A 27,483-nucleotide genomic window follows, 5' to 3' on the forward strand; every position below is an offset into this window, starting at 1 on the left:
ATACATTGCTTTTTAAGAAGTGCCGCGACCCTTTGTTACTTTGGATTACAAGGGTCGTATCCCCACCTATCTCAGGAAATCCAGAACTGGGATGAACATAATGGGGCACATTTACTTACCCGCTCCTGTCGCAATCCCCGATTCGGACGGTCCCACGAAGATGAAGTCTGGCGCGATTCATGAAGATCATGCGCCCGAGTTCCTGCATCCGACCCTTCCACGACGAGGTCCGCCGGAGTTGACATTATTCTTCCCGATGCTTGTAAGTGCGTGTCTTTCATCACAATTCTAAATGTTAAATCTTGTGCGTTGTCAGGCGGGTCGGCAAGTCGGCGCCGATGCACCGAAATCCAATCGCGTGCGGCACAATCCCTGGCGTGATGAAGCGCAAAACAGAAATTGTTGGGAAACCTGGCGAAAATGCGCTCTGCGGATCCTTAGTAAATGAGCCCCATAGGATGGAGCCAGAAGTAAAGTCTGCTTTCTGTGTTGTGGCTGAGAAGCAGTTATCTGGTCTGGTTACAGAGAGGAGACCTGTCCATATCCATTCTGGTGCTGAACTCCAGCTTATCCTTTGGGATCCAGGGTCTTATATCACTGAGATGATGGACTTTAAACCAAGCACACTGGCATGCTGGTGTGTGCCCCCTCTGGCAAGTTTGTCTCTTTTTTAAGCTTCTTGTGCCCTTGTTTTCACAAAAAAAGGCTTTTAAAATTATGCAAAGGCACCTGTGGGGCTCTGGGCTCCATAGGTGTTAATGGAGCCTGATCCTGCCAGAGGGGGCAAACACCAGAATGTCAGTGTGCTTGGTTTACAATCCTTCATCCTGGTGGTAGATGTCCTTTAACTCCTGAACAATACAGCTCTACACTGATAATGTACCTTATCCCTTAACTTTGTCAAACTTATGAAAATACCCTCTAGTGCCTTTAAGGTGCTTGACATAGGTCCATTCAATAAGACCAGTTAGAGAAATCATTGAGGGATGTTTTACACTTTGGCCATGTAGCAGCAGTCAGTGCACTCCTCAGTATTTTCCTTGTCTACATCTTTTGATCCTCTCTTCTGGCTCCAGTAAAATCATGTAACACTTTGGTACAAATATACATATGAGAAGGCCATAGCAGGAAAATAAGATGCCGAACATTTCTACAGCCTCTAAATATTTCCCTGGAGAACTCAGATAGGTGAGAACCATAGTTACCCATACAGCTGAGACGATCACCATGCTAAACGTTATGAATTTTGCTTCATTATAGTGATATGGCAAATTTCGCACACAAAAGGCCAAGGAGAAAGATATACACACCAGAAAGCCGATATACCCCAGGACTAGAGAAAAGGCTACAATGGATCCAGGATCACACTGTAGAGTGATTGTAGGGCTGTCATAGCTTATCTTCTCCATTGGCTGTGGGGGCGCTAGAGAATTCCATGCTGTGCATACAATAATCTGGAAGGCCGTGCACATAGATATAAGAAGCATTTGCCTTATTGGGGTAAATAAAATAGCAACTTTTCTACCTGGATGTTGTACATTAAAGGCCACAATAACAACAATTGTTTTACCCAAAATACAGGAAATACAGAAGGCAAATGTTATGCCAAAACCGCTATTCCTCAAAACACAAGACAAAGCAGAGGGTTGTCCCAGATATGAAACCGAGGACAGAAAGCACAGGACAATGGCAGCCAGAGTACAGAAGCTGAGGTGGGAATTGTTTGCTCGTACGATGGGATTATATCTGTGATGTATGAAAATAATAAGGATACACACACTGAGAAATATTCCAAACATGGCGCCTCCAAACAACGCTGCTCCGAGTGTTTCTTCAAGAGAGATGTAGTCTATTACTTTCAGGACGCAGGCGTCTCTCTGCTGGTTGGACCAGTATTCTAGAGGACACGTCACACACTCCAGAGAATCTGCACAGAAGAAGAAGTAAATCATCCCAATAGTCACAAACATTTCATTACGAAAGAAAGGAACTACATGCAGTAACCTTCATATTCTCTACATGTAAAACACTTCATATAAAATCTGAAATCTCATGATTTTACACCATTAATTGACAAACCGGGAGGAATTTATTATATGTATTTATAATGGGCATGCCTCCCGTGTCCCGCTGGATACATGTACAGTATACTCCGTGTTTGTGTGGGTTTCCTCCGGGTACTCCGGTTTCCTCCCACAAAACATACTGTTAGATTGTTTAGATTGTGAGCCCCATGGGGACAGGGACCAACTTTACAAGCTTTGTACAGCGCTATCTGTGTGCGCTATATAAAATAATAATAAAGAATTATTGTTATTATGATAGTGGTCCTGCCCCCTGTGTCCAATCAGATATATCAAGAGGCATAAGTTTTGTGTAAAAACCTGCAAACCAAAGTTTGCAGGTATTTGAAATGTATGCAGTTCTCGCTCTGTGCTCTCCCACCCCACCGGCATCTATGCCCCGCTACACCCCCTCCATACCCACATGGTGGACGTGGCTTAGTTGCATAGTAATCACAAATTCTTGCCATGGATCTTTTATGCAGCATTTGGATGGAATCCCAACCTTTAGTTCTCAACTGTCATTTGTGAAGCCCCTGAATAATTATATATATTGTTTACTTAACGTAATTAGTTTTATTGCACACACATCAAATTAAATGTGTTTAGTGAGCCCTATTAAATAATATACAGCGGACTCCAATGAATTAAATAATATAAAACAAATCGTTCTTGGAGCAGAGGGAGTTGTATATTATTCAGCTGTATACATTGAACTTCCACTTATTTGATTATATTATATACTGTCCAACCCACATAGCCCCTCCCCTCAGAAATAATTTCTTCTATTTGCAACAATTATTTATATCATTTATTGTGCCACCCACTTCCCCCAAATGCTATTCACTACACTGACTCATAATAACACAGAAATTAATAACATTAGAAAACCGATTATAAATGGTTGTAATATAAAGTTTACTTCTTTATTAATTTGTTTCTTCAAAACCATTATTCAAATATTAATGCCCCCTGCTAGCATTCTGTGGACTTACCATACTTTTTCTGTCTACTGACCTAAATGTTCTCATGCAGACAGTCCCTGACTTAAGTACACCCGACTTACAGACGTCCTCTAGTTACAGGCCGACCTCTGGATGCTGGTAATTTATTGAACTTTAGCCACAGGCTACAATGATCAATTGTTTAAGCTTTATTATTAGTCTTTGTTCTTATGACAACCCAAAATCAAGAAAATCCAATTGTCACTGAGACAAAAAAAATTGTCTGGGGTTACACTTACAAAATATACTTCTTCCAACTTCCATACAAATTCACCTTAAGAACAAACTTACTGAACCAATTTTGTTTGTAACTTGGGGATTGTCTGTAATGAGTTAAAAATAGTAAATTTCTATTCTCGACTATGTTAAATTGTTGTTTCTTTCTAGGTCATCGGGTAATTTTTGTACTGCATAGTTGTGTATGGGGTAAAAAAATGACATAAACAAAGACACAGATATAAGTTGCCTAATGTCACTTCTGTATACTTATTGTGGATATTGGAAATACTGGATTGTGCGGGGTGTATTGTGGGGGTCGTAATCTTTACAGTATAAACAAAGGGGGGTATTTTTTGGGTGTGGCACAGAAGCCCATAAACAATCACAAATGCTAGCTTATTTCCTCTTTCCACCACTTCCACGACAGGGGGGAAAGTCGCTGGTTGCGTTTATTTGTACCCCAGGAAGGGCCTGAAGTAGAAATAAATGCTGCACATGCCCCCACCAAATACATCAAGAGGCTGAAGCCTGGTGACGTATCCGGCTGGGCCAGAGCAGTGGCAGGGCTATCATACGCTCATGCGCCCCAATAACGCCCATAGTAAAATGCAGCAGATTACCTGCTCAAAAATAGATCTGTTGCATCTAGTCTGCAAATGATAAAATAACATCTGGCACTTCACTAGGGTCCTTCTTCCATGAAAAATCCTTAATTTTACTTGCTTCTTACATGATCCTTTGAAAACACATGTAAAGCGATCGGCGCATTTTGGCCGAAGCCTTAGTCCTGATCTAATATAAGATGAAACAGACGCCCTATTTAAAATAACTGCCCCTTCTACCTGACTGGTGGGGGCATGGCCAGTCCTGATGTAACATAACACTCTATTTAAAATAACCCGCCCCTTCCACCTGACTATAGACCATAGATTTGCAATAGCGTAGACGCCCCCCTCAAAAATGCTCTGCCACCAGAAGAGTCCTGTGGTGCACGGAAAACTCAAAGGTTTGTTCCTAAATAAATAAATAACATCCTGCATTTCATTTGCTTCTTCTTCATCATCCATTAAAAACACATGTAAAGCGATTGACGCGTTTTGGCCGAAACCTTAGTCCTGATCTAACATAACACTCTATTTAAAATAACCGTCCCTTCCACCTGGCTTGTGGGGGCGTGGACAACCTGCGATAGTTAAACCCAATTTATACTACACTGACAAAAGTACTTATGCTTATACTACAGTATTTCCATCTGCCATTCCCTGAACTTCTGTTCATAATGGAATTACACAAGCACTTTTTAATTTTTTTTGTTTATTTTTTTTGTCAGTGTAGTATAAAGTTGGTTTTAACTATCTCAGGTTGTCCACGCCCCCACCAGCCAGGTGGAAGGGACGGTTATTTTAAATAGAGTGTTATTTAAAATCAGGACTAAGGTTTCGGACGAAACGCGTCAATCGCTTTACATGTGTTTTTAATGGATGATGAAGAAGAAGCACATGAAATGCAGGATGTTATCTATTCATTTATGAACAAACCTCGAGTTTTCCGTGAACCACAGGACTCTTCTGGTGGCGGAGTGTGTTTGAGGGGGCGTCTACGCTATTGCAAATCTATGGTCTATAGTGCCAGTATTTTGGTGCAATTTTGACCAATATTTCTCAAGCTTTTCTTGAAAGATTTCTCTCACTTATTGCATATTCAATGTTAAAACTTGGGAAGTAGCCTACATGGTATTATGGGTAACTCTAACAAATCACTGATGCAATTTTGCTTGGTGCCCTTGAAGTGGGAAGACTATTCTGAATAAGAATGGACAGCTGGATGTGGCTCGTGTAGTACATGAGATTACTAATAAAGATTTATTATTATTATTATTGCAGCTATTTTCAGTGTACATGAATGGCTTTGGATGTTATACATTGGTTTGTGTGCAACAAGTCATAAATCATCGAATCTCACAGAGCAAGGATCAGCGGGATCATTTACTATTGTTCAGTTTTTTGCTTCTCCTTTACACTTTAGCCTCAGATAAATCAATTTCATTTTCATCCTTATCTTTCACCTATTTCTACCTTATTATTTATGAATCAAGCAGTGATAAAAGAAGTCAAATAAACAGATAATACATTTGCATATGGAATATTCATAACAGATATAATTGTGACTTTTCTTGGTTTAATATAAAATCTAAATGAGCACATTAACAATGACACATTGGGAGCACGCTGTGCAACACAGGATATTGTGAATGGGATGATAAGGAAGGAAATATTCATTTGTCACATTTACTGCCTGCTAAATACAAGCTGTTCTCTTACTGTGTCACAACTCTGCCACCTCATTTCTAAAAACTCATTAGGAAATGTGACTCTGTACAACCACACTGCCTCTATCCAAGCTCCAGTATATTAAAGCCGGTGATGCATGATGGATCCGAAGGCAAACTACTTTCCATTGTATATCGAGTTAAATAAATTTGAATGAATGTGCAGAATAAACACTGAAAATAATTTGCATATAAAATGAAGCATAATATAAGGTGGGTAAGCTGACAATCCAGCATTACATTAGAGCACATTACCTTGTTTCAGAAGTCCTGTCACTTTATAGTTCCGCTGACACTGACATTGATTTGCCACCAAGAAACATAATAAACAGGCATGTTATAGAGCAAGAGGAGCTGAGCAGCTTGTACATAGTGTCCTATCTGCAGGCAACATGTTATAGAACAGGGGCATGAGCAGTTTGTACATAGTGTCCTATCTGCAGGCAACATGTTATAGAATAAGGGTTTGAGCAGATTGTACATAGTGTCCTATCTGCAGGCAACATGTTATAGAACAAGGGTATGAGCAGTTTGTACATAGTGTCCTATCTGCAGGCAGCATGTTATAGAACAGGGGTATGAGCAGATTGTACATAGTGTCCTATCTGCAGGCAACATGTTATAGAACAGGGGCATGAGCAGTTTGTACATAGTGTCCTATCTGCAGGCAACATGTTATAGAATAAGGGTTTGAGCAGATTGTACATAGTGTCCTATCTGCAGGCAACATGTTATAGAACAAGGGTATGAGCAGATTGTACATAGTGTCCTATCTGCAGGCAGCATGTTATAGAACAGGGGTATGAGCAGATTGTACATAGTGTCCTATCTGCAGGCAGCATGTTATAGAATAAGGGTTTGAGCAGATTGTACATAGTGTCCTATCTGCAGGCAACATGTTATAGAACAAGGGTATGAGCAGTTTGTACATAGTGTCCTATCTGCAGGCAGCATGTTATAGAACATGGGTATAGGCAGATTGTACATAGTGTCCTATCTGCAGGCAACATGTTAAAGAACAAGTGTATGAGCAGATTGTACATAGTGTGCTATCTGCAGGCATCATGTCTTGTATGCTATGTTTCGATCCGATTTCATGTAAAACCTAGTTCATAGGTTCCAGACAATGCCAAGGAGTTTGGATGTGCTATGATTGGGAATGGGAAGGATTCTTTAGAAATGGGGGAGATGTATCTTACACGTGTGCCTGTCATGCAGAGTACTGGGGAGACTGATCTATCAGAGCTACAATCCACGTGAACCTGCATTATAAGGAATTGAGCACTTATCATTTTTGGTATTTTGTGTCTAAAGCCTGTAAAGTTACTCTGTGTGCTTGTGGCATTTTCCAGAATAAAGGGGGTGGGGGTGGGGCGGTGGATTGGTCGGAACAAACTCACTGGTGGGAAATGGGTTTTTGGGTTTTTATAGAGATTGTTCTATACAAGGACTTTTCTCTGCCATCACTGAGAGGTTTTCACCTCTTTGTATCTCACCACAAAGGTTACGGACAGTACAGTATTATCCCCTTAAAGGGATATTCTCATCTGGGCATTCACATTCAGTTTCATTAATCTGCCATATACATACATTTCTGAATAGCATTAACATTACATCTTATTAAAAAAAATGTTACCGGTGTGAAGATAATAAATGCAGTCATATGGTCCCAAACAAAACTGTCCTTGGATACGGCCACCTCAGCTGGAGGGATTGTACAAAGAAACAAAAGGTTTTTGTATATGAAATGTCCGAGGAGTTACTGCATGTCCCACAGCCGTCCTGTGGTAATGAATGCTGCATCCAGGAGGTCAGGTAGGACTGAATAGCGCATGTCTGGCCACAGCTGCCTAAATGTGAGGTGGTCGTATCCGGGGAAGCCATCTCGTTTCTAAGGGACAACAGGGCTACATTTATGAGAAATTATCTCCGCACAGGAACATTTTTTTAATAACATCCAATTGAAGAAATGTTTATATATGGCAGATTAATTAAATGAAATGTAAATGCCCAGATGGGAATACCCCTTCAATGATCACCACATCAGGATTTTATGGCAGTCGTTCTGATGCTCCAGGTTTCTGTGGTTGTGCAACTCACTTGACTTATTACTGATCTTTCCTTGATCGCATGGGATGCAGTCAAAGCAACAAGTGTGTTTCCCCTCCTGTGCAGCTCTCCTGCTCCCTGGAGGACAGCTCGTACTGCAGACAGAAACTGGAATCTGTGGAAGACAGGGGGGGGCTATTATTTACATCCATTTAAGTATATAGTATTATACTGATATATTGTATACGGGGTATATAGCATCATTTGGTGATGGATGAGAGCTGGTTTATAGTTTCAGTATTTTCTTTACATGTTACTAGAAAATGCTGAGAAAACTCAAAATTTGGGACACACCTAGTAATCTACCCTAGTAATCAGATGAATAACTCATTTTAATAAGAGGTCATACTAGATTTACATCTCAGGCATATACAATAATGTAACTTTATCATCAGGTAGCACTCCGCAGTGTTCCAGCCATACCCTGCTTTGTGACTGCAGTGCAGCGCCCTGGCTTCTCCTCCTCTCCTAAATGTGTATTGATCTACAAAAAAAGTTTTCTTGTTTCATATTCATTTTAAAAATAGAAAATGTTTATTTGCGTTCTATTTAAACTATTCTGGGTTAATCAAAGTTGATCAGCAGAATATATGAAAACCTAAATTAAAAATGAAAATTTGTCCCAAAAAATTATTACCTTTTATTCCCTGTGCTGTAGGTAAGTGATCTACGCTCTATGGGACAGCCCTTTCAAGTTTCTTTAGCTTGCTTCATAAATATTTGCAAAATTGCTTTTCCTTTAAAGATGCGCAGCCTCTCCTGGGGTAAAAGGCTCTTTAGACTTTTTAAAGTTGCGTGCACCAGCTTATATATTCACAGTCTGTTAGTGGTCTTAAAGGGTTATTTAGTCCAGTACACCCTATTCCCCTGCGTTTCACAAAAGGTCCTGCTACATGGTACATTTTATTCAACTAATTCCAGGGATAATACCCTAAGGGTACATTGCGAATGGTGCCTCTGGATATTGGTCCCCATTATGTTCATGTGAATGAACCCTTAGGCTATGTTCTAAGCAGCGTGTGCACAAACAGGCAGTAAATGGGGCAAGGTTTGTGCGGCCAAGCACATGGGCCAAAAAAGATTGTGCGTCTGTGGCCACAATAGGTTTACTCTCGCAAATGTCTGGTGTCTATAATTCACACATGAAGAACCATGTTTTAATCCCCTTGATACTGAAGTACACAACATTTTTAAAATCCAATTGTCACAGAGACCAAAAAAGTTCTGGCTGGGATTACAATGATAAAATATACAGTTCCGACTTACTTACAAATTCAACTTAAGAACAAACCTACAGACCCTATCTTGTATGTAACCCGGGGACTGCCTGTACAACAGCCTCCTTATGTGTCCAGTGCATTCCCCAGTTCTTCCCCACTGCTCTAAGTGATGTCGGTGCCGTCCAATTGGGAGAGAACTGCAGCCATCATTCAGAGCAGAGGGGAGGAATTGGAGTATTCAGTATAGAGAATGACCCAGTTCACTTCAAATGATGAGGCTAAATTGTGACCTTCTCAGTTAAGCAATCAATAACCTTTGGTATACAGTAAGCAGGGTGTGGGTGGGGCAAAACTGTTTATAGATGACAAAGTTACTACAAATTACTTTTTACATAACTTTCCCTCTTGGTTTGTAGTCTGTAACAATGGCAATACATAGGCCTACACTGGTGTTATATATACATTATGGTCAGAAATTTGCTCTAATTTTGGAATTTATATGCAATAAAGCAATACGAATATTACTAATAATAATTATATAATATTACATTTTGTAATAACTATTAAATAAGCATAAAACTTACATATATTTACCTCTTTACGGCCTCCTTGCCAGACTATGACATTTTCCTTCAGCTTCAAGTTATCATTTCCAACAAATTCTCCTACATGAACAAAGACACTGGACCCATCATTCTTTTTTTGCCAGTTCACTAAATCATATGATGGATAAGGATCCCCGTGTTGATCAAAGCTTATTTTATCACTGCCATCAACTTCAAAATTTACACGTTTCAGGTAATTCAGCAACTGAGGATAAAAACGAGGGACACATACATTTTTTTTTCTTTATTGTAAGTAACTCCTCCCACCCAAAGTAACCAAAAAATAGACAGATTTTTAAAGAAATTGAGACTGCAGGAAGCACTGTGTGTTCCATGCAATAGACAGAACAGTAAACCCTTGACCCTTAAAATTCAGCTCTTTACAATCTAGTAATCTTTTGAGATAACGTTCTTCCTGCGCATCTTTAAAGGAAAAGCAATTTTGCAAATATTTATGAAGCAAGCTAAAGAAACTTGAAAGGGCTGTCCCATAGAGCGTAGATCACTTACCTACAGCACAGGGAATAAAATGTAATAATTTTTTGGGACAAAATTTCATTTTTAATTTAGGTTTTCATATATTCTGCTGATGAACTTTGATTAACCCAGAATAGTTTAAATAGAACGCAAATAAATATTTTCTATTTTTAAAATGAATATGAAGCAAGAAAACTTTTTTTGTAGATCAATACACATTTAGGGTTTATAAAGCCTTTTTGATTATATATTTTATGCGTCGAAAGAAATGTCAATTTGGGCATATTTTTCATTTTATTTTAGGAAAAATTGTCGTAAAGGATAATTAATATTATAATTTTCTAGTTTTGGTTGGTGAAGGTGGTTTATGTGGGATTTCATTATATTTTTAAGGGGTGGGCAAAGTTTTGTGTGCTGCAGTTTTTACTTTTTCAAAAACATTTTTAGACAATTTTTTACATAAAAATGTATTTTTTATTTCTTTCTTACATTTTTACATCACTTTATCCCAGAAGGGGACATTGACATGAGGTCGTTTGATCTGTTGTATAATGCATTACACTACGTTAGACCACAGTGTCTGAGGGGATAAACACTGGAGATTGAAGCTTTTCTGATTGTACTTGCAGGGCCTGGGCTTTGATAACACAGTCCAGCCCTGGCAGTGGCAAGACCCTAGGTCCTGGAATGTGCTCTCTACGGTGCCGCATCCAAAGAAGTACTGGCTGCCGTAAAAACCAGATACACCAGTCATTAAGAAGTTAAAACTCAAAACAGAGGATTAATGATCAAGATTCCTAATATACAGATTGTTTCCTTTAATCTCTCATTTCTAAGCAATCTAATAATTCCCTTTAAACTTAGCCAGATTTATGAGGTTGACCTGATGACTTACCTTCCATGTATTCAGCTTATTGTTGAATGTTCCTCCTGTAAGGTCATACTTGTTTCCCAATGGAGCTATCATATTGTGCAAAGCATGAGCAATTGCATAAACAGCTTTATATACATTGTATGAGATCCGCATGTTATCCACGTCCAGATATGGGGTATTTGTTGTACTTAAATCCTCTTTACCTGTGCATAAGATTTTAGTTGTCTGAAATGAACCATTAAGAGAGCAGTTAAATGTATCCTCCCACAGATTTGCAATGAGGGGGTTGCTTTTCTGCTGGGACAGATGAGTATTCACAAGAAAATCTCTTAGACCCTTAATGTCTCCTCTTTGTATAGCAAAACCTATAGTTCCCTGAAAAGTTGGGTGTGTTAGCTCATTATTGAGGAAAGGTGATGTAGACCAGGCCTCACTAGCGATCCACTGAATTCCTAATACGTTTTGACGAACTGCCTCTTGGAAAATCATTCCTACGATAAGTTCTGATGCGATAATTAATACAACCTTGACTTTGTATCTCACTATATTTGACAAACTTTGCAGGATCTTCTTAGTAGGGTCCATGGCGGAAATAATCCCAGTAAATGCAACACATCCGCCCAGTTTCATGGCCTCATCTCTAAATATATTGCCAGCATTTTGTCCATAATCATTATCCTCAGTTATAAGACCTATCCATGTCCAATTAAAATAGTGGACCAACTGCGCCAGGGCTTGTGACTGGAATAAATCACTAGGTATGGTACGAAGAAATGTTGGGTATTCATATTTGTTACTCAGGCAGGCACAGGTAGAAAAGTAACTTACCTGAAAAAAAGAAAATTAACTAAAGCTTCTTATCTACTGTAAATTGTTTTAATTAGGATTGCATACATATAAAACCCAAAACAGATTATGTAAATTATATTACAAAATGAAAGGATAATGTAAAAGCTACAAATTTCTGTTTCTATTTTGGCTTGCATCTTATCATGTACAAGAGATCAAGGAAACTCAGAGTGCCGCAAAATGGGGAATGCAAGGATCTGGACCAGTTGCTAAGAACAGCTGGTCTTGGGAATCAAAAAGAAGTGAGATGCCAACCGAGACCACTGTGTGTTTAAAGGGATTGGCCACTTTACTTCATGTTTTTTGTAATGGGTGTGTAAGAGTGGGGGGTAATATTTGGTAACTTACCATCATGCATCTATTAAAAGTTCTGCACCACTTGAAATTTAAAGTTAACCTTGAATACTATCATAAGGTTCTGGAAGGTAGATTAGTAGAAAATGTTAAATCTACCATATTATATAAGAGAATATAATCTGCATACAAAACCCAATGGAGCTTTGTAGAATTATTTTATCAGGCTCTTATGAAAACAGAAACACAGAAAGTTCAGTATGAGGCCACTATTCTCATGTATCGGTTACATATTATGGTTGTAAACCACTTAGAGTTTATGCTTAACCTTAACACAACTATGTATTTGAGCCCTTAGGTGGAAATACAGAAAACATAACATAAAATTGTCAGCTCAAGATAAATGTTGTACTCTATTGCAAGAAAATGGGAGTTAACTCCTTAAAATAGCCTAGATTTCTGGAATGATGAATAAAAAGGTAAAATTATTGTTATTCATTTATTCATCTTCAGTTTAATAGTTAGATGCTAAAAACCCTACCCCAAAACCCTACCCACCCTTAAAGCCACGGTTCTCAAACCCTGACCTGCCTCTGCAGTCTAGGTCCTCTGAGGAATTACCCACAAGTCCCACCCGAGGCTGCTCCTGGGTAACTAAGGAGTCACTGTTACTGCCACCACCACCACCTATTCTGGAGTGGGAAAAGTGGGCCCCTAGACTCACCCGGATGTATAATACCCCAACAGGAGGTCAATTAATCCTTACTCTGGAGCGCCCTTGTACTGATATTAAACTCATTAGCTTATAGAAGTTTCTTGCATTGACCTGTTCTCTTATGATTGGGGTTGCATTTTAGTTGTACGGTTTTGAAGTATGGGATTCACATGTGCTCCGTCCAGTAAATAAAGGCACACAAAGCTTATTTGCTGACAATTCTGTTCTTCTGAAGAAAGATTAGTGTAAACCATGCCTTTAGGAGAATAATTTTTCTAAAACCTTATGTTATGACAAACCAATTGTCAGAATACAGGTAACGGTCAAGAGAATAGTGAAGTCCAGAAACAGACAAAAAACAAGACAAACACAGAAAAATGGATGTACAAATATTGGTCAAAAGCAAGAGGATAATGTAGAATAGGATCAAGAGACAAACCAATAGTCAGAAGAAAGGTAAGGGTCAAAAAATCAAAGAATATGGAAGTCCAGAAAATGCTAGTAAGCGCCAAAGAACAATTACAGCAAGCACTGGGATTTGCGGAGATAAATCCTTATGAGATGCCAGAAACCCAGTCCAATTGGTGATTGGTCTGGTCTTCGGACATACAGAAAAATCATACTAGCAGGGTAGGAATGTGAAAAGAGGAAGGATCTGTCCTTCAAAGCTAGCTCTGAACTGTCTGCACCCCAGAACAAAGTCAACGGGAGACAGATAAGGAGTGGTGAAAATCAATTAAGACAACTAGGAGTGAAGTAAGGCAGTGTTCAGACTAGTGCAGGACAGAATGCAAACTAAGTACAAAATCATAGTCAGCAATGCAACTTCTTCCATACTTTATGGGCTGAGAATGGAGCTGAAGCCCAAACAGGCACAGATTTTACACTAGTAATGATGAAAACCTACCATTGGGATGTTATACAGTGCCACCAGACGAGATATAGCTATTGACTGAGTAGACCAACCTCCTCCGATTATTGCTAGTGCTGATGGAAAGCGGACACATGAATGACTCTCATCACTAGTGCCAGTGACCAGAGACAAGGCTGCCCGAGTTGCCTGGAAATGTGTATAACAAGCATCATGGATCCTGTAACCCAAGGTGAAGTTGGGAAGTAATTTAGCATTTTGGTTTATTTCTTCAGTGGCAAATATCATTGTCTGTACACACTGAAAGTCTCTTATACTGAATCTGAAAAAGATAAACAGTCATATCAGTAATCTTACTTGGCAAATCATACACAAAGCAGTCAGTGCCCTCAAACAGAGTAGAACTTTTACCGAGCCACAGTATTACACTGTTAACAAATATCAACTATGACAAAGAGGAGAAGGTTCTGGACAGATCAACTTCAGTAACCCAGAATTTTTCTGGGTTTCTGGGTGTAAGCTGTTAAATAGTTTTCTAAGCTACACAGCCCTTTAAAGTAAAACATTCACTTCAAAAATGTGTACACTGTCAGATATGCTAAAGGTGTTTAGGTGACTTTTATAGAAGACATTCATTATTCTCATTATGTCTCAAGGTGTTTGTTTTTTGCCCAATGATACACCAAAAATCATTATATGTAAAACATTTAAACAAAAAAAAAAAGATGCCACTGGTTTTCGGTGTTTGATGCAATCCTCCTCATGCGGCCACATGTGGGATCCAGGGAAAATACAACACCCACAATTATTCTTTTTACCTTTCAGCTTTTCATTAGGACATAAAATACATTTTTTAATAAAAGGTAATAAGACATATCAACACCTACGGTGTCCATGAATTAAACTCTGCAGTTCACTACATCTTTTTAGAGAAGATCACAAGTCTTTTGAGGAGCCATATTGGTGTGCCATCTTGTGCACCTTGGATAATGTTAATAACCTTTCTAAAAGTTTCTACTCTTGTTATGAAAACAATGATGACATTCCAAAATTCTGATTACTTAAAACCTGTGCTAAACAACAGACTTGTGCTAGTTTGTGTGCTTTTTTATGACATCAATGAAAATGATTAACAATGCTCAAACATGCGAGACATATGTGTTTTGTATTGTAAGCCAAAACCAAGACTGGTCGAAAACCTAGAACAGGTTAAATTCTTCACATGCAAACTTATCTGTGTGTAGTATGGCTGCTGCAAAACTCTCACCAAACTAAATAAAGTCAATTTTAAGTTCATGTTGGCACCTGTCCAAGTGATGTCTGGATATGCCTTTAAATTGAATGTAAATCCTGATGTAGAACACTCAGTACTTATCTCTATAAAAGTGTTGTAAGGCTCCTTATCCTTTTGATTGCTGATGATGTATTCTGTACATAGGCTGATAGTAGTAAAATCAGTGGGAGTTTGACTTTGTCAAGTCTGGATACTAATACCCTATCTGTAGGATAGGTCATCTGTTTCAAAAAAGGAAAAGGGTTCAGACTTGACACAGACGGACACATGTCTTTTTAACCATACTAACTATAATCCTTTAAAATCTCCTATATCTCCAAGGCTGAAACTTGGATGGTCCTCTACTAGCAATGCTTCTAGAATCCCTCAGCAATATGCAAGCAGGTGGAGCATGGCCCAGAGTGTCCACTACATACATTTCATAAAATTGTATTATTATGAATTATACATCTTTCCATAAAGATACAGCACAATAGATGAGAGCGTGATACTCACCCGGAACATTGTACCTCTTTTGGGTAATTTCTGAAGGAGAGGTCTGGATGAGATTCTACATAATTTACAGAGAATATTCCCCCTATATCCACATCTCCCTTCCTAATTATACCTGTCAGCTCCAAGTTTCCATCCACTCTGCATGTGGGAAGACTTTCTTTCTCAGCTAGTATCCTGATTAAAAAAAGAAGTCTCAGCCCTAACAGAACTTGTTTGAGATTCATACTGGCAGGCGATACCCATCATATATCTTACAGATCTGAGGAGGAAAGCATTTTTATGCGGAACCTGTCTCTTTTATAGACAAAAATTAACATCAGGGAAATATTATCCTCCCTTCTGAGAACAACTAATAAGCCTAGGCAAATTCCCTACAGGCAGATCTGAAATGAAGATCTACCTAATGTGCGCCAAGTCTTCCATAAACTAGCTTTCACATATGACTGGAATTGGTCTTTTGTTTTTATTACGAACAAACCACTTGAGGAATACAGAGTAAGTCAGAATATTGCAATAAATTAAATCTCCTTCACATTTAAGTCTTTAAATCCGCTTTACTAGTATATAATGCCCAACAATCATGACAACATGGCAACTAAGTCCCCTCAACTGCTTCATACATTGCTGGTGTATATTATCAACCTGTGCGCAAAATTACTTTTACAGGGCTTCTGGGACATATCAAAGAAGTCATTCTAAAATCGGTTAGACTTGATTCTTTACTGTTGAGACTATTCATCACTTTTCAGAGCTGACGGAGCAGGGGAAAGAGGACATGCTCTTGTACAATGTGACAGCTGGTGATGCTGCAGAATGGAGTGGATTCTCGTAACGACCCGGAACCCTTAAAAATTTGGTTTAAGAAAGAAGGAGGCCATGTATAACAACAGTCACAGTACCTGGGTCTATGAGTAATGTCCATGCTTCTTTTTGATGGTAGAATTCTTTTAAGTGGTAGACTGTGGTACTGGACAGAGTTTGGCTCACTTTCTTGAGTTTCTACACACCTGTCCTTAAATGAACCTGATATTAATTATAAAATGGTAATAGATTATATTAAAAAGATAAGCCGAATTGCATCACCAAAGACAGCAAAATTAGTGTGTGGTGCTGAGTTTGGGATAGCTAACACTAATGTGCCCTAAGAACTTAAAAAACTCAAACCAACTGGCGATCAAATTTGTTAATTTAGGATCCGTCTATACAGAGACCAAACTTTTGTTCAAAAATATCTGAGGGTAAACCACATCCATGCAATAGTGAGCAATAAAGATGAGTGGGTTTGTTGAAAATTCATGTTTGACAGGTTTGTCCAAATTTTGTGACAAAATTTGGTTTGGGACCCAGACTTTAGGCCGAACTTTGACCTGAACACAAACCCCATTGAAGTTTATGCGAACTGGCATTTTAATACCCCAAAATGGATGTAAAATAGGGGTAGAAAGGTCTAGAGGGCTGAAAATTTTTAACCGATGGATAAAATTCTGGTGCAGAAAATGTCATACAAACTGGACACTAACAGGAACACCTTTAGAATCAAGGTATTACTGGATGCTATTCAGGTACAACAGCTCTTTTATGATCTACGTTTTAATGCACGCTATTTGTTGACAACAGCACCTTTTCTAGGCACTATGGTGGCTGTGGATGAAATGCCGAAATGGCAGACACAGGTAGACTGGTTTACCAACGTAAAATGCCAGCTTTCTGTCTCTGCTTTTATGTTTAAGCCTAGAAAGATCTCTTATAGCCTCTGATGACACATGGGCTAACAATAGTCCATGTAGAAATGTAGATAGGCAGTTGTGTGACTGGAAGGTTTTGAATACCGTTTAGCCAGCGATGAGTTTGTGTGTGAGGCGGTGTGATTGTGGTGTGCTTTAGAAGTCAATACTTGGACAATAATGACTGATGTCATATAGCACAGCATCTTCACCAATACTAGTTCATGCACTCTTAGGTTATACTGGATTGGTAAAACGCAGTCACTACCCAATACAGACAGTTTGCATGGAAAGCCTGATTTTTGATAAAGATATTTGTCTACATTATGCTCATATGAACTATAAACTGTGATTTTAAGCATTCTTTTCTTTAGGCAGAAATATTAAGTAAACTTTGAGAACGTAAATTGAGTATTTCCAAAAAATATTTTTCCCTTATGTCAATACTATACTCTGATGGTGATATTACACTATATTTGATTAATATTTTCTGCTTTTGATGAGCATATTCACTATATACAGGCGGTCCCCTACTTAAGAACACTCGACTTACATACGACCCATAGTTACAAACGGACCTCTGGATATTGGTAATTTATTGTACTTTAGTCCTAGGCTACAATAATCAGCTGTAACAGTTATTACAGGTGTCTGTAATGAAGCTTTAGAGTTAATATTGATTCTTATGACAACCCAACATTTTTAAAATCCAATTGTCACAGAGACCAAAAAAGTTCTGTCTGGGATTACAATGATAAAATATACAGTTCCGACTTACATACAAATTCAACTTAAGAACAAACCTACAGACTCTATCTTGTGTGTACAGGGGACTGCCTGTATAGGTACAAGCCAGATTAATCTCTTTTTAGCTAGTATTTGATGTATAAATTGTTCTTATTTCTATCTTTGTTTTTACTTATTTTTTTCTTGTATTGCAACATAAATATGTCGAATATAACATACCTTTTAAAAACATTTTTAAAATGATCACATTCTGGTTGAGTGCTTAAGTACTACACACTTCTATTTACAGTCAATCATAAAGAGTTGTGTTTTTTTTGTTCTTGTGAAGCCATTACGCATGAACGTCTTGTACTTGTTAGACAGATGCATAGATTGGTTTTGTTTTCCCATGGCAATCCCCTGACATCACCGCGGTCTTCCCACTCACTGCCCATGCTGTCCCTTCTGATAGGCAGCTTTGCAGGAAAAGCCAGCAGCAATGTGTTCTGAAAGTTACTCATTGCACATGAATACACTGAGGATTTCATGATCAACATTCACTTTGGCTTAATGTTCTAAATTCATTTCCTGGCAGTCAAACATACACAATACCCAAAAGATGCAGGAGAGACCATGTACATCTGTGTAGGTAACATACTGTTCTATCCATCTATCTATTGTAGAAACTTATGTTGCTTTCTTTGTGTTTCTTCCTGCAGCCACCAACAGAGAGAACTCAATGGATAATGTAAAAAACATATACTTCATCCACAAAAGTGTAGACAAAGGAAATGCCAGCTCACCCTACCACGGGATCTCCTTCAGGCACAGCAGTTTCCGGACATCTCCTGGTGCACGGAGAAAGATCCACCCATAGCTGTCTAGTAATGCAGTAAAATATAGTAAACACTTCACGGAGTAAATCCAAGAAAAATTGCTGCCAACAACAATTTTTCTTGGATTTGCTCCGTGCAGTGCTAGTCTTTACTATATTTAACTCAATGGATAGTTACAAGCCACATAATCCACTGAATTCAACATTTATAAATATATGCATTCTCATTGAGGATAAATATTAGGTTTTTCAAAGGATATTAAAAAAACTTTAAAACAACTGATTTATATATTTACAACAGGATGGCAATAAACAGACTAAAACTTGTAAGGCATGACAAGAGCTCTGGTTCTTATCTGTTTGTAGGTCAGAGAAAGGAGGTCATAAATTTAGCCAGCGCCAGAAGCAGCGGGTGTCGGCTATATATTATAGCCAACACCTGCCTCTAACACCCACGATCAAAGATTTCTCTGATCGCACGTGTTAACCCACGGCGCTTACCAGGGGGTCCGTTGCTCCGATCGCAGCCCCTGGGATCTGCCAGTGTCCCGGGGAGCCGGGAAGAGGATCGCTTGTTCAAGCCAACCTGTAAAAGTAAAGAAAAAAAGTTAAAAACACAAAATAAACACACTTTTTAATAAAAAGAATTAATTAAATAAAGTTAAAGTCTCCTAAACACAAACATGCCCTATACACGTCTAATAAAGTAAAAAAACCTGAAAATCACCAGAACACCCCACATATTTGGTATTACCATGTCCGTAACAATCTGTACAATAAGTCAGAAACATTGATGGACCCATACAGTGAACGCTGTAAAAACAAAACCCAAAATACTTCAAAAATGTAAATTTTTTATAAAATCCATTCACAAAAATGTTCTAAAAGGTGGTCAAAAAAAGTTATGTACCCCAAAATGGTACCACTGAAAAGGACAATTCAACATGTAAAAAATAAGCCCTAAACCAGCTCTGTCAACTAAAAAATATTAATGTTATATCTTCGAAAAGTTGGCGATGGCAAAAACAAATGAGATTTTCTTTATATTTATTTTTTTCCAGTAAAATTGTAAAAATATATTAAAAGACTATATAAATGAGGTATCACCGTAATCATAGTAATCTATAGAATAAAGATATTATAGTATTTTTAGTGTACGGTGTCAACCCCAAAAAGATACAAAAAAAAGAAACCCAAAATTGACAATTTTCTTTTTCTCCGAACATTAAAGAGTTAATAACATTTTTAATAACATCCATTTGAAGAAATGTTTGTATATGGCAAATGAATTCAATTAATTGTAAATGCCCAGATGGGAATTCCCCTTTAAGGTATTCAGATAATGATATACTCTTTCTGGATACCACCATACAGGACAACCACATCAATACACCACAAACCCACAGACAAAACGGCCTCCCTGAGAAATGATAGCTTCACCCCAAACACACACAAAATCCATTAGATATAGTCAGACAAGACAGACCTGGAAAAACACCTCCTAAAGTTGAGGTCTAAATTTACCGACCAAAAGTGACTGGCACTCAAATAAATAAAGCAGCAGCCATCAACAGAGACAGTTTACTCGCATACATTATAAAGAGACCCAACAGGAGACCCGAGTCCCCCCAGGGTGCTGTAGGCATTTGAATTAGGTGATCATATATAATTTAATAAGGTGGCTTTGTATATATGAATAATATAGTGGGTATGAGGTTTTATACTAATGTATTTAGGGAATATATAATAAATATTTTTATATTAAGGGGTCACAGTGTGCTATTTTATATATGTGGTGGGCATGGTGTGGTCAGTTGTGAGGATATATGTATAGATGTATTATTTAGAAGAATAGTGTGGTTATTATTATCCAGGGGACACCATTCTTGTTACTCTGGTATATTCAGGAGCACAGTGTGGAGATGTGATGTAAGGGACTGAAGATAATGAGGGATGAATTTTATCTTAATGTTTTATACCTGAAATGAGAAATGTCACTTAAGAGTAGACCACCAGGACAAATACCAGGATGGAACAGGCTAGCACAGAAGATAAGATAGCAGCTGTGATAAATTTAAACAGTAATTATGTATATCTTCCCGAAGGCCCTAGTGTGCGGGAAATTTGTTACTGCTATATATTTATGTGTGACATATTCAATGCTGGTATATATTTATGGGTGAAGGATGCTGTTGCGTCATTGGCCATCAGACACCATTTTAATGTAATAATCTCCTTGCAGTCAACTTCCTCCCTGTCTCATGGTCAATGTAGGGTCATGATGTCATAGCAAGTGGTCTAGTTTTGCTACTTCTTGCCTCACATAATCATGGACAATATAGGAGTAACTGGAGCTGCAGCTGCCCCTCCCCGGGACTCACCACACGCTGCTAGCAGCGAGCCAGGTAACGGTAATTAAACTTATATAAAGTACTGAAATGATTCAGAATGCTGACAAAGACATTTGTTTAATTAAAAATTACATTCCCTGTGACAGGTTAGCTTTAAGGTTTGCTTTCCATCTGTGCCAGAAGCTCTGGACCAAAAAAATCCTGCTTAGAGGAATTTTCAATCTGGCCAAATGATTGACAACTGAATTGAAGCACAAAGGCTCCTAATTATAGTCAATAGGACCTTTTGGGCTTTGTTGATGGGTTGTGAACCTCGCCTAAATGTCTCATTCATAGGTTATACACATTAGCTGCTGCAAGCTATTGTATACATGTATACCACATTACTTATTGAAATACTGTCCTTATTTATAGGGCAGCCAGGTCTATTTAACGAACAAGGGCTATTCCAGTGAAAATGATTACTCTTTATCAATTGTTGCTTTGACATTTCTCTCTCTCATGCGGTTCACTTAAGAGAATGAGTCTCTAGCAGCTATGGGTCACGCTTCTATACCATTCTGTGGAGTATACTAATTCTATCTATTGCTCACCTTACCCCAGGGTTAAATAGTAATCTCTGAACTTCAGACTGAAAGAAGGATGAGATTGCCACAGGACACAATACTGGCCAGACACTAAAATTCTTCTTAGGAAAATGACGTTACAGGACAAAGATTTACAGGGAATGTTTTACCATCTGTATGCTGGATTTTCCATATCAGTGCTTTTATTTCATGTACTTTGTATAATGTCAGTGAAATGTTGGAATGCCCCAGTGGTTTCTTGTATGTGGCCATTCATTCAAACAACAATTCACTAGGCATGAAATTGTAATCTGCAGGGAGAAGGAGGAATACCAGTTATTGTGATGTTAAAAGTCATTACAATTAAACTGAAATTATTCTTCACAATGAAACATTGATTTGCTGTATGATAATTTCTACTCTTTAACCTTGAAACATGTTGGTAGTGATTATTGAGGGTGTTTAATATATGGAGGAACTGTTACCAAGATTTCATTGGGGCCTAGGAGCTTTACATCATGCAAATGAGCTATAAATAGGATTAATTTATTCTCAGGCCTTTTGTCTGCTTTATTATTATTATTTATGCATTATTATTTTTTGTTTCCTCTGTTTATAAATAGACCCCCCCCTACATTTAACACTTCCATTTATACATTGATAGTTTCTCAGTCACATTTATAGGTGAAATGATGAAAAAAATAAAAAAAAAATAACAGAAACTAAAGAAATGATTGTTTATTACATAATTTTTGAGTAATTGTGAAGGAGCACACTAAATCTTGCCTACCGGGGCTTGATAAAGGCCAGGGAATAAGAGTTCTCCTTACGGAAACTGAGGCCAATTGAGGACTGTCAATTGAGGCCACCTTGTAGGCGTGTGGAGACTTATAGCCATTGATGCTACACTCGTGGATTCTGGGAAATATGCAAGTATGTTTTCCAGCATGGGACAAGGAAAACCATGCCTCTTTTGCTACCTTGAAGGGCAGCCCCCTTAGCATCAAGCCTGACTTTCAGGAAGCCTAATGACATAATGTGGGATTATAGCCAAACCAGTATACCTGCCCCTTCAGGATACACTAGATATACAGGGTTGGCTTTAATTCCACATCATGTCATTAGGCTTTCTGAAAGTCATGCTTGATGGTAAGGGTGCTGTCTTACAAGGTAGCAAAAGAGGCATGATTTTCCTTATCACATCCTGGAGATCTGATTTGCATACTTCCAAGTAAAGAAAATTACATTCCTGATTACTCTACCCACATACAGTCATTTACAACTTACTGTGTTTACTGAAAAAATTCCAATCATAACGTGGGCAGGAAAATCAGAACTTTCATTATCTCTCTTCGGTGTCCTTCCATGATTAACTCTGCATTTTACTTAGTAAAGCGGCTTCAAACCATATAAACTTATATCAGAGAGTTTGCTTTTCTCCCTCATACATATGTTGACTCCAGTTTAACAAAAATCACTTAAATTTATGGTGCTTAGAACTTTATTGTGTATAGGAGGTCTGCAATCAAGGCTGGCATCAGGGGGTGGCAAACTGGGCATTTGCCAGGCCGCCCTGTCCTAAAGAGGCCCCCTACATGTGGACCTTTAATACTCCTCCTGGTAAAGATGCTTTTCATCTATTTCGCAAATATATATTTATTATCTATCTGTCCAGTTATCACCCATAATTTGTCTATTTCCTTTCTATATATATATATGTCTATCTAGCTAGTTCTTTATCTATTTATCTATATATCTTCTATCAACCTATCTATTATGTATCCATCTATCAATCATCAATCTTCTATCTCTGATATCTAACTTCTCATCCAAACTACAGGCAGCCCCCGGGTTTACATACAAGGTAGGTTCTTTAAGTTTGTTCTTCAGTTAAATTTGTTGTCAGAACAGGTATTTTTTTATAAGTGTAACTTCAGACAACATTTATTTTTGTTCCTGGGACAATTGTATTTTTTTTTAAATTGTGGGTTATCATGAGTAGAAAAATTATTTATAAAGATATAAAGGTACAATAAAGATTAGCACATACATTTGATAACTCTTATAGTTGATTATTGCAGCTTGGGGTTTAAGTTCACTAAGTTAACAGAATCCACAGGTCTGTCAGTAATTAGAAGTCATCTGTACACAGGCACAATAAACTTTACTCACCCCCATTGTGCCATTTTTGAAAAGTGCAGTACAGGCATCCCAGCTTAAATTTGGCTATTCCCACCAGTAAAATCACTCCCCTTTGTCCATGTTGCTTTTGCCCATCGCAGGGTGCGTGAAATGGTAACAAGATCTGCAGTTTCCCACGCAGTGCTTACTGCTAAATGCACCTTGCAGCGAGAGGGAAAGCAAGGACAGGAAGTTGAAAGGGAGAGGATTTCCTGTCTGTTCAGGCTGAGATCTGAATAGACACTGAGCTGCCAATCAAAAGAAGGAGGTGGGGTTTATTAGCAGCCTAAAGAAAGCGCGACTCTTCTCTTCGGAATTTGACTCTTCTATACTCATTTGCATGTGAAAAACACCTGTAATTTTAGGTGATATTGGGAGGACATTTAATCCTTTTTACCAACTTGATGATGATGATGATACAATGTGATATGATACAGGTGTACCCAGACTGTTTACAAATAAATGTGATTTTCCTTATTCATCTTCGTTCTTTGATTAAAAAAAACAAAACAAAATTGTAAAAATGACTCATATTAAATTGTTAGTAACATAGATTCATTGCTCTCTAAAAGTGTATTAAAAGTGTGATTAAGGCCATTTTACAAACTGATGCATCAATTCAAAACTCCTGCAAAACATATAATAATTGCATAGCAATTATTTTCACCCTGGGATATAAAGAAACCCCATGATCATAGAAATGAACTGATCCAATTTTTTTCAAGCAATTAGCATGTTCTCAGTCAAGCTGAAACATACAATGTGGCAGATAACTGAGCAGGAGAGGGAATAACTTGATGATTTCATTATAAGAGGTACAAGCACAAAGTGTATCAATTTTCTATTTCCCCCTATGACCACTTCATTCATTCTTCCTATTACTTGTTATTATGTCCTCCATGGACATTGGTAACTGAGTGCTCACAACGTAAAAGGCTTTATCACAGGAGACATGTTAAAGAACTTCCAGGAGAAAATACATTTCATTGTATACTCCTACACTCACCGGCCACTTTATTAGGTACACCATGCTAGTAACGGGTTGGACCCCCTTTTGCCTTCAGAACTGCCTCAATTCTTCGTGGCATTGATTCAAAAAGGTGCTGGAAGCATTCCTCAGAGATTTTGGTCCACATTGACATGATGGCATCACACGGTTGCCGCAGATTTGTTGGCTGCACATCCATGATGCGAATCTCCCGTTCCACCAAATCCCAAAGATGCTCTATTGGATTGAGATCTGGTGACTGTGGAGGCCATTTGACTACAGTGAACTCATTGTCATGTTCAAGAAACCAGTCTGAGATGATTCCAGCTTTATGACATGGCGCATTATCCTGCTGAAAGTAGCCATCAGATGTTAGGTACATTGTGGTCATAAAGGGATGGACATGGTCAGCAACAATACTCAGGTAGGCTGTGGCATTGCAACGATGCTCCATTGGTACCAAGGGGCCCAAAGAGTGCCAAGTAAATATTCCCCACACCATGACACCACCACCACCAGCCTGAACCGTTGATACAAGGCAGGATGGATCCATGATTTCATGTTGTTGACGCCAAATTCTGACCCTACCATCCAAATGTCGCAGCAGAAATCGAGACTCATCAGACCAGGCAACATTTTTCCAATCTTCTACTGTCCAATTTCGATGAGCTTGTGCAAATTGTAGCCTCAGTTTCCTGTTCTTAGCTGAAAGGAGTGGCACCCGGTGTGGTCTTCTGCTGCTGTAGCCCATCTGCCTCAAAGTTCGACGTACTGTGCGTTCAGAGATGCTCTTCTGCCTACCTTGGTTGTAACGGGTGGCAATTTGAGTCACTGTTGCCTTTCTATCAGCTCGAACCAGTCTGCCCATTCTGACCTCTGGCATCAACAAGGCATTTCCGCCCACAGAACTGCCGCTCACTGGATGTTTTTTCTTTTTCGGACCTTTCTCTGTAAACCCTAGAGATGGTTGTGTGTGAAAATCCCAGTAGATCAGCAGTTTCTGAAATACTCAGACCAGCCCTTCTGGCACCAACAACCATGCCACGTTCAAAGGCACTCAAATCACCTTTCTTCCCCATACTGATGTTTGGTTTGAACTGCAGGAGATTGTCTTGACCATGTGTATATGCCTAAATGCACTGAGTTGCCGCCATGTGATTGGCTGATTAGAAATTAAGTGTTAACGAGCAGTTGGACAGGTGTACCTAATAAAGTGGCCGGTGAGTGTATGTAAGAGGGGTAGATGTTATAGGCATATTTGGCACTACGAGTGACATATCTGCGATTACACACTGGCATACAAAGCCTTTAGTCATGTGACTTTAGTCATAATTATAATCCTTAATGGTTACATATTACTAGATGCAGCTGATGTAATGATTAGACTCCTACTCAAGACATCCTAATGGTCCAGGGATCAACAAGAAGCAGCTCGCTAAGTGGTACCACAAGTTCCAATAACATTCAGTCCCTCCCACAACTGAATTCAAGACTACCCAAATAATAATAACCATTCATTTACAAAAAAAAAACCCTTTAATTGTAATTACCTAATAACAAGAAATCACACAAATGCATTTTGACATTTATAATCACCAGGAACCTGGAACTTAAAGAGCATGACGGTGAAATACATTTTAAATAACCACCAAGAAGGAGGTTGTGTATCCCTACATAAATCCATCTCCAAACCCCCAGCTGAAAGAAATAGGACCCTCTCTACCCCTTCCTGAATGTCTAAAAAAAGATGTTGAGCCTGATATCAGTTAAATGTACCCCATCTGGGAGCAAAAGACCCCAACCATCCTCCTTAAGGTCCCTATGGTGGATAACAACCCCCTAGCACAGACAAAGTGGGACAACCAGGTCTTAAAAAGGTGCCTTCCACATAAATTCATTTCAAGTGCCATGCCAAATTGATCTGGAACCAGAGTGTCATAGATCACTTACCATAGTTGCAGTGCCTATCCAGAAAGAATGAGTGCCAAAATCTTTTCGGGCAAGAAGACCCACTGCCACCATCGCCTTTTGTCAGCAAACTGGAAACAAGCCAATGGATAGAAATCTGTATCAGAGAGAAATGAAGCCCCCTGACTGAACCTCTATACACGCAGAAGCAGTTGCAACTGAACATGCACCCGCCAAATGCATGTAATGTAAACCCCCCTCCACCAAAAGAACAACAGATTTGAAAACGCACTCCAAACACCAAAAGAGAAACGTCCCCATATTGTAAACTTTCCGATGAGTATTGCCAGTTCCACACCTTCAGAATTCCAAAGAATGCAAATAGTAAAGCCATGTGAAACAAGAAATATTTATAAGGATCTGCACTATTCTGTCTCACCCTCCCCCTGCTCCCTCAGCACTTACTCCCTCTGTTTTATCTTATCCATTATTTTCTTGGCTATGTATTTGTTCGGCACCATCTATTTGTATGGGCTCATTCACACGCCCATTGTTTCCACAGGCCTGTGTATGAACCAATTGACCAAGCTGCAAATTATATAGCAGCTCCTATTCCTACATGTGTTTGCCAGTCCTTTTTCTACTGTCATGACTCCATGAACGGACCTTATTACTATTGTTGGTCTACTTTGATATTGCGCCACTGTTGTCCTTGGCATCATATTTTTTTGTGTTACCCGATGCGGGTCATCCTGTGGCTCCCTTTTTACACTGCGTGATGTCTTT

The 27,483-nt window shown here is 38.7% G+C and overlaps 1 protein-coding gene across 1 annotated transcript; it reads right to left on the reverse strand.

Annotated features, from left to right (window-relative positions):
* Positions 1–971: 971 nt before the first annotated feature.
* LOC140122885 (extracellular calcium-sensing receptor-like) lies at positions 972–26,811 on the reverse strand. The gene is made up of 9 exons (XM_072144128.1): positions 26,740–26,811; positions 19,205–19,289; positions 16,387–16,441; positions 15,419–15,592; positions 13,666–13,951; positions 10,922–11,728; positions 9,539–9,754; positions 7,716–7,839; positions 972–1,927 (listed from the first exon to the last, which is right to left on the reverse strand). Exons 1-9 carry the CDS (start codon positions 26,809–26,811, stop codon positions 1,029–1,031), a joined length of 2,718 nt encoding a protein of 905 aa, XP_072000229.1. The 3' UTR covers positions 972–1,028.
* Between the last annotated feature and the right edge of the window lie 672 nt (positions 26,812–27,483).

This window comes from Engystomops pustulosus, chromosome 3 (assembly GCF_040894005.1).
Source record: "Engystomops pustulosus chromosome 3, aEngPut4.maternal, whole genome shotgun sequence".
Lineage (NCBI taxonomy): Eukaryota > Metazoa > Chordata > Amphibia > Anura > Leptodactylidae > Engystomops > Engystomops pustulosus.

Bases quoted from the DNA above. Each gene is read 5' to 3' on its own strand.
- LOC140122885 (XM_072144128.1), bottom strand. From the start codon at position 26,811: ATGGTGGCAGTGGGTCTTCTTGCCCGAAAAGATTTTGGCACTCATTCT. The intron at 16,442-19,204 runs GTAAGCGCCGTG...AATTAATATCAG, and splicing joins TCGGAGCAACGGACCCCCTG to GTTCATTTAAGGACAGGTGT. The intron at 7,840-9,538 runs GTAAATATATGT...TGTCTTCCACAG, and splicing joins GGCAAGGAGGCCGTAAAGAG to ATTCCAGTTTCTGTCTGCAG.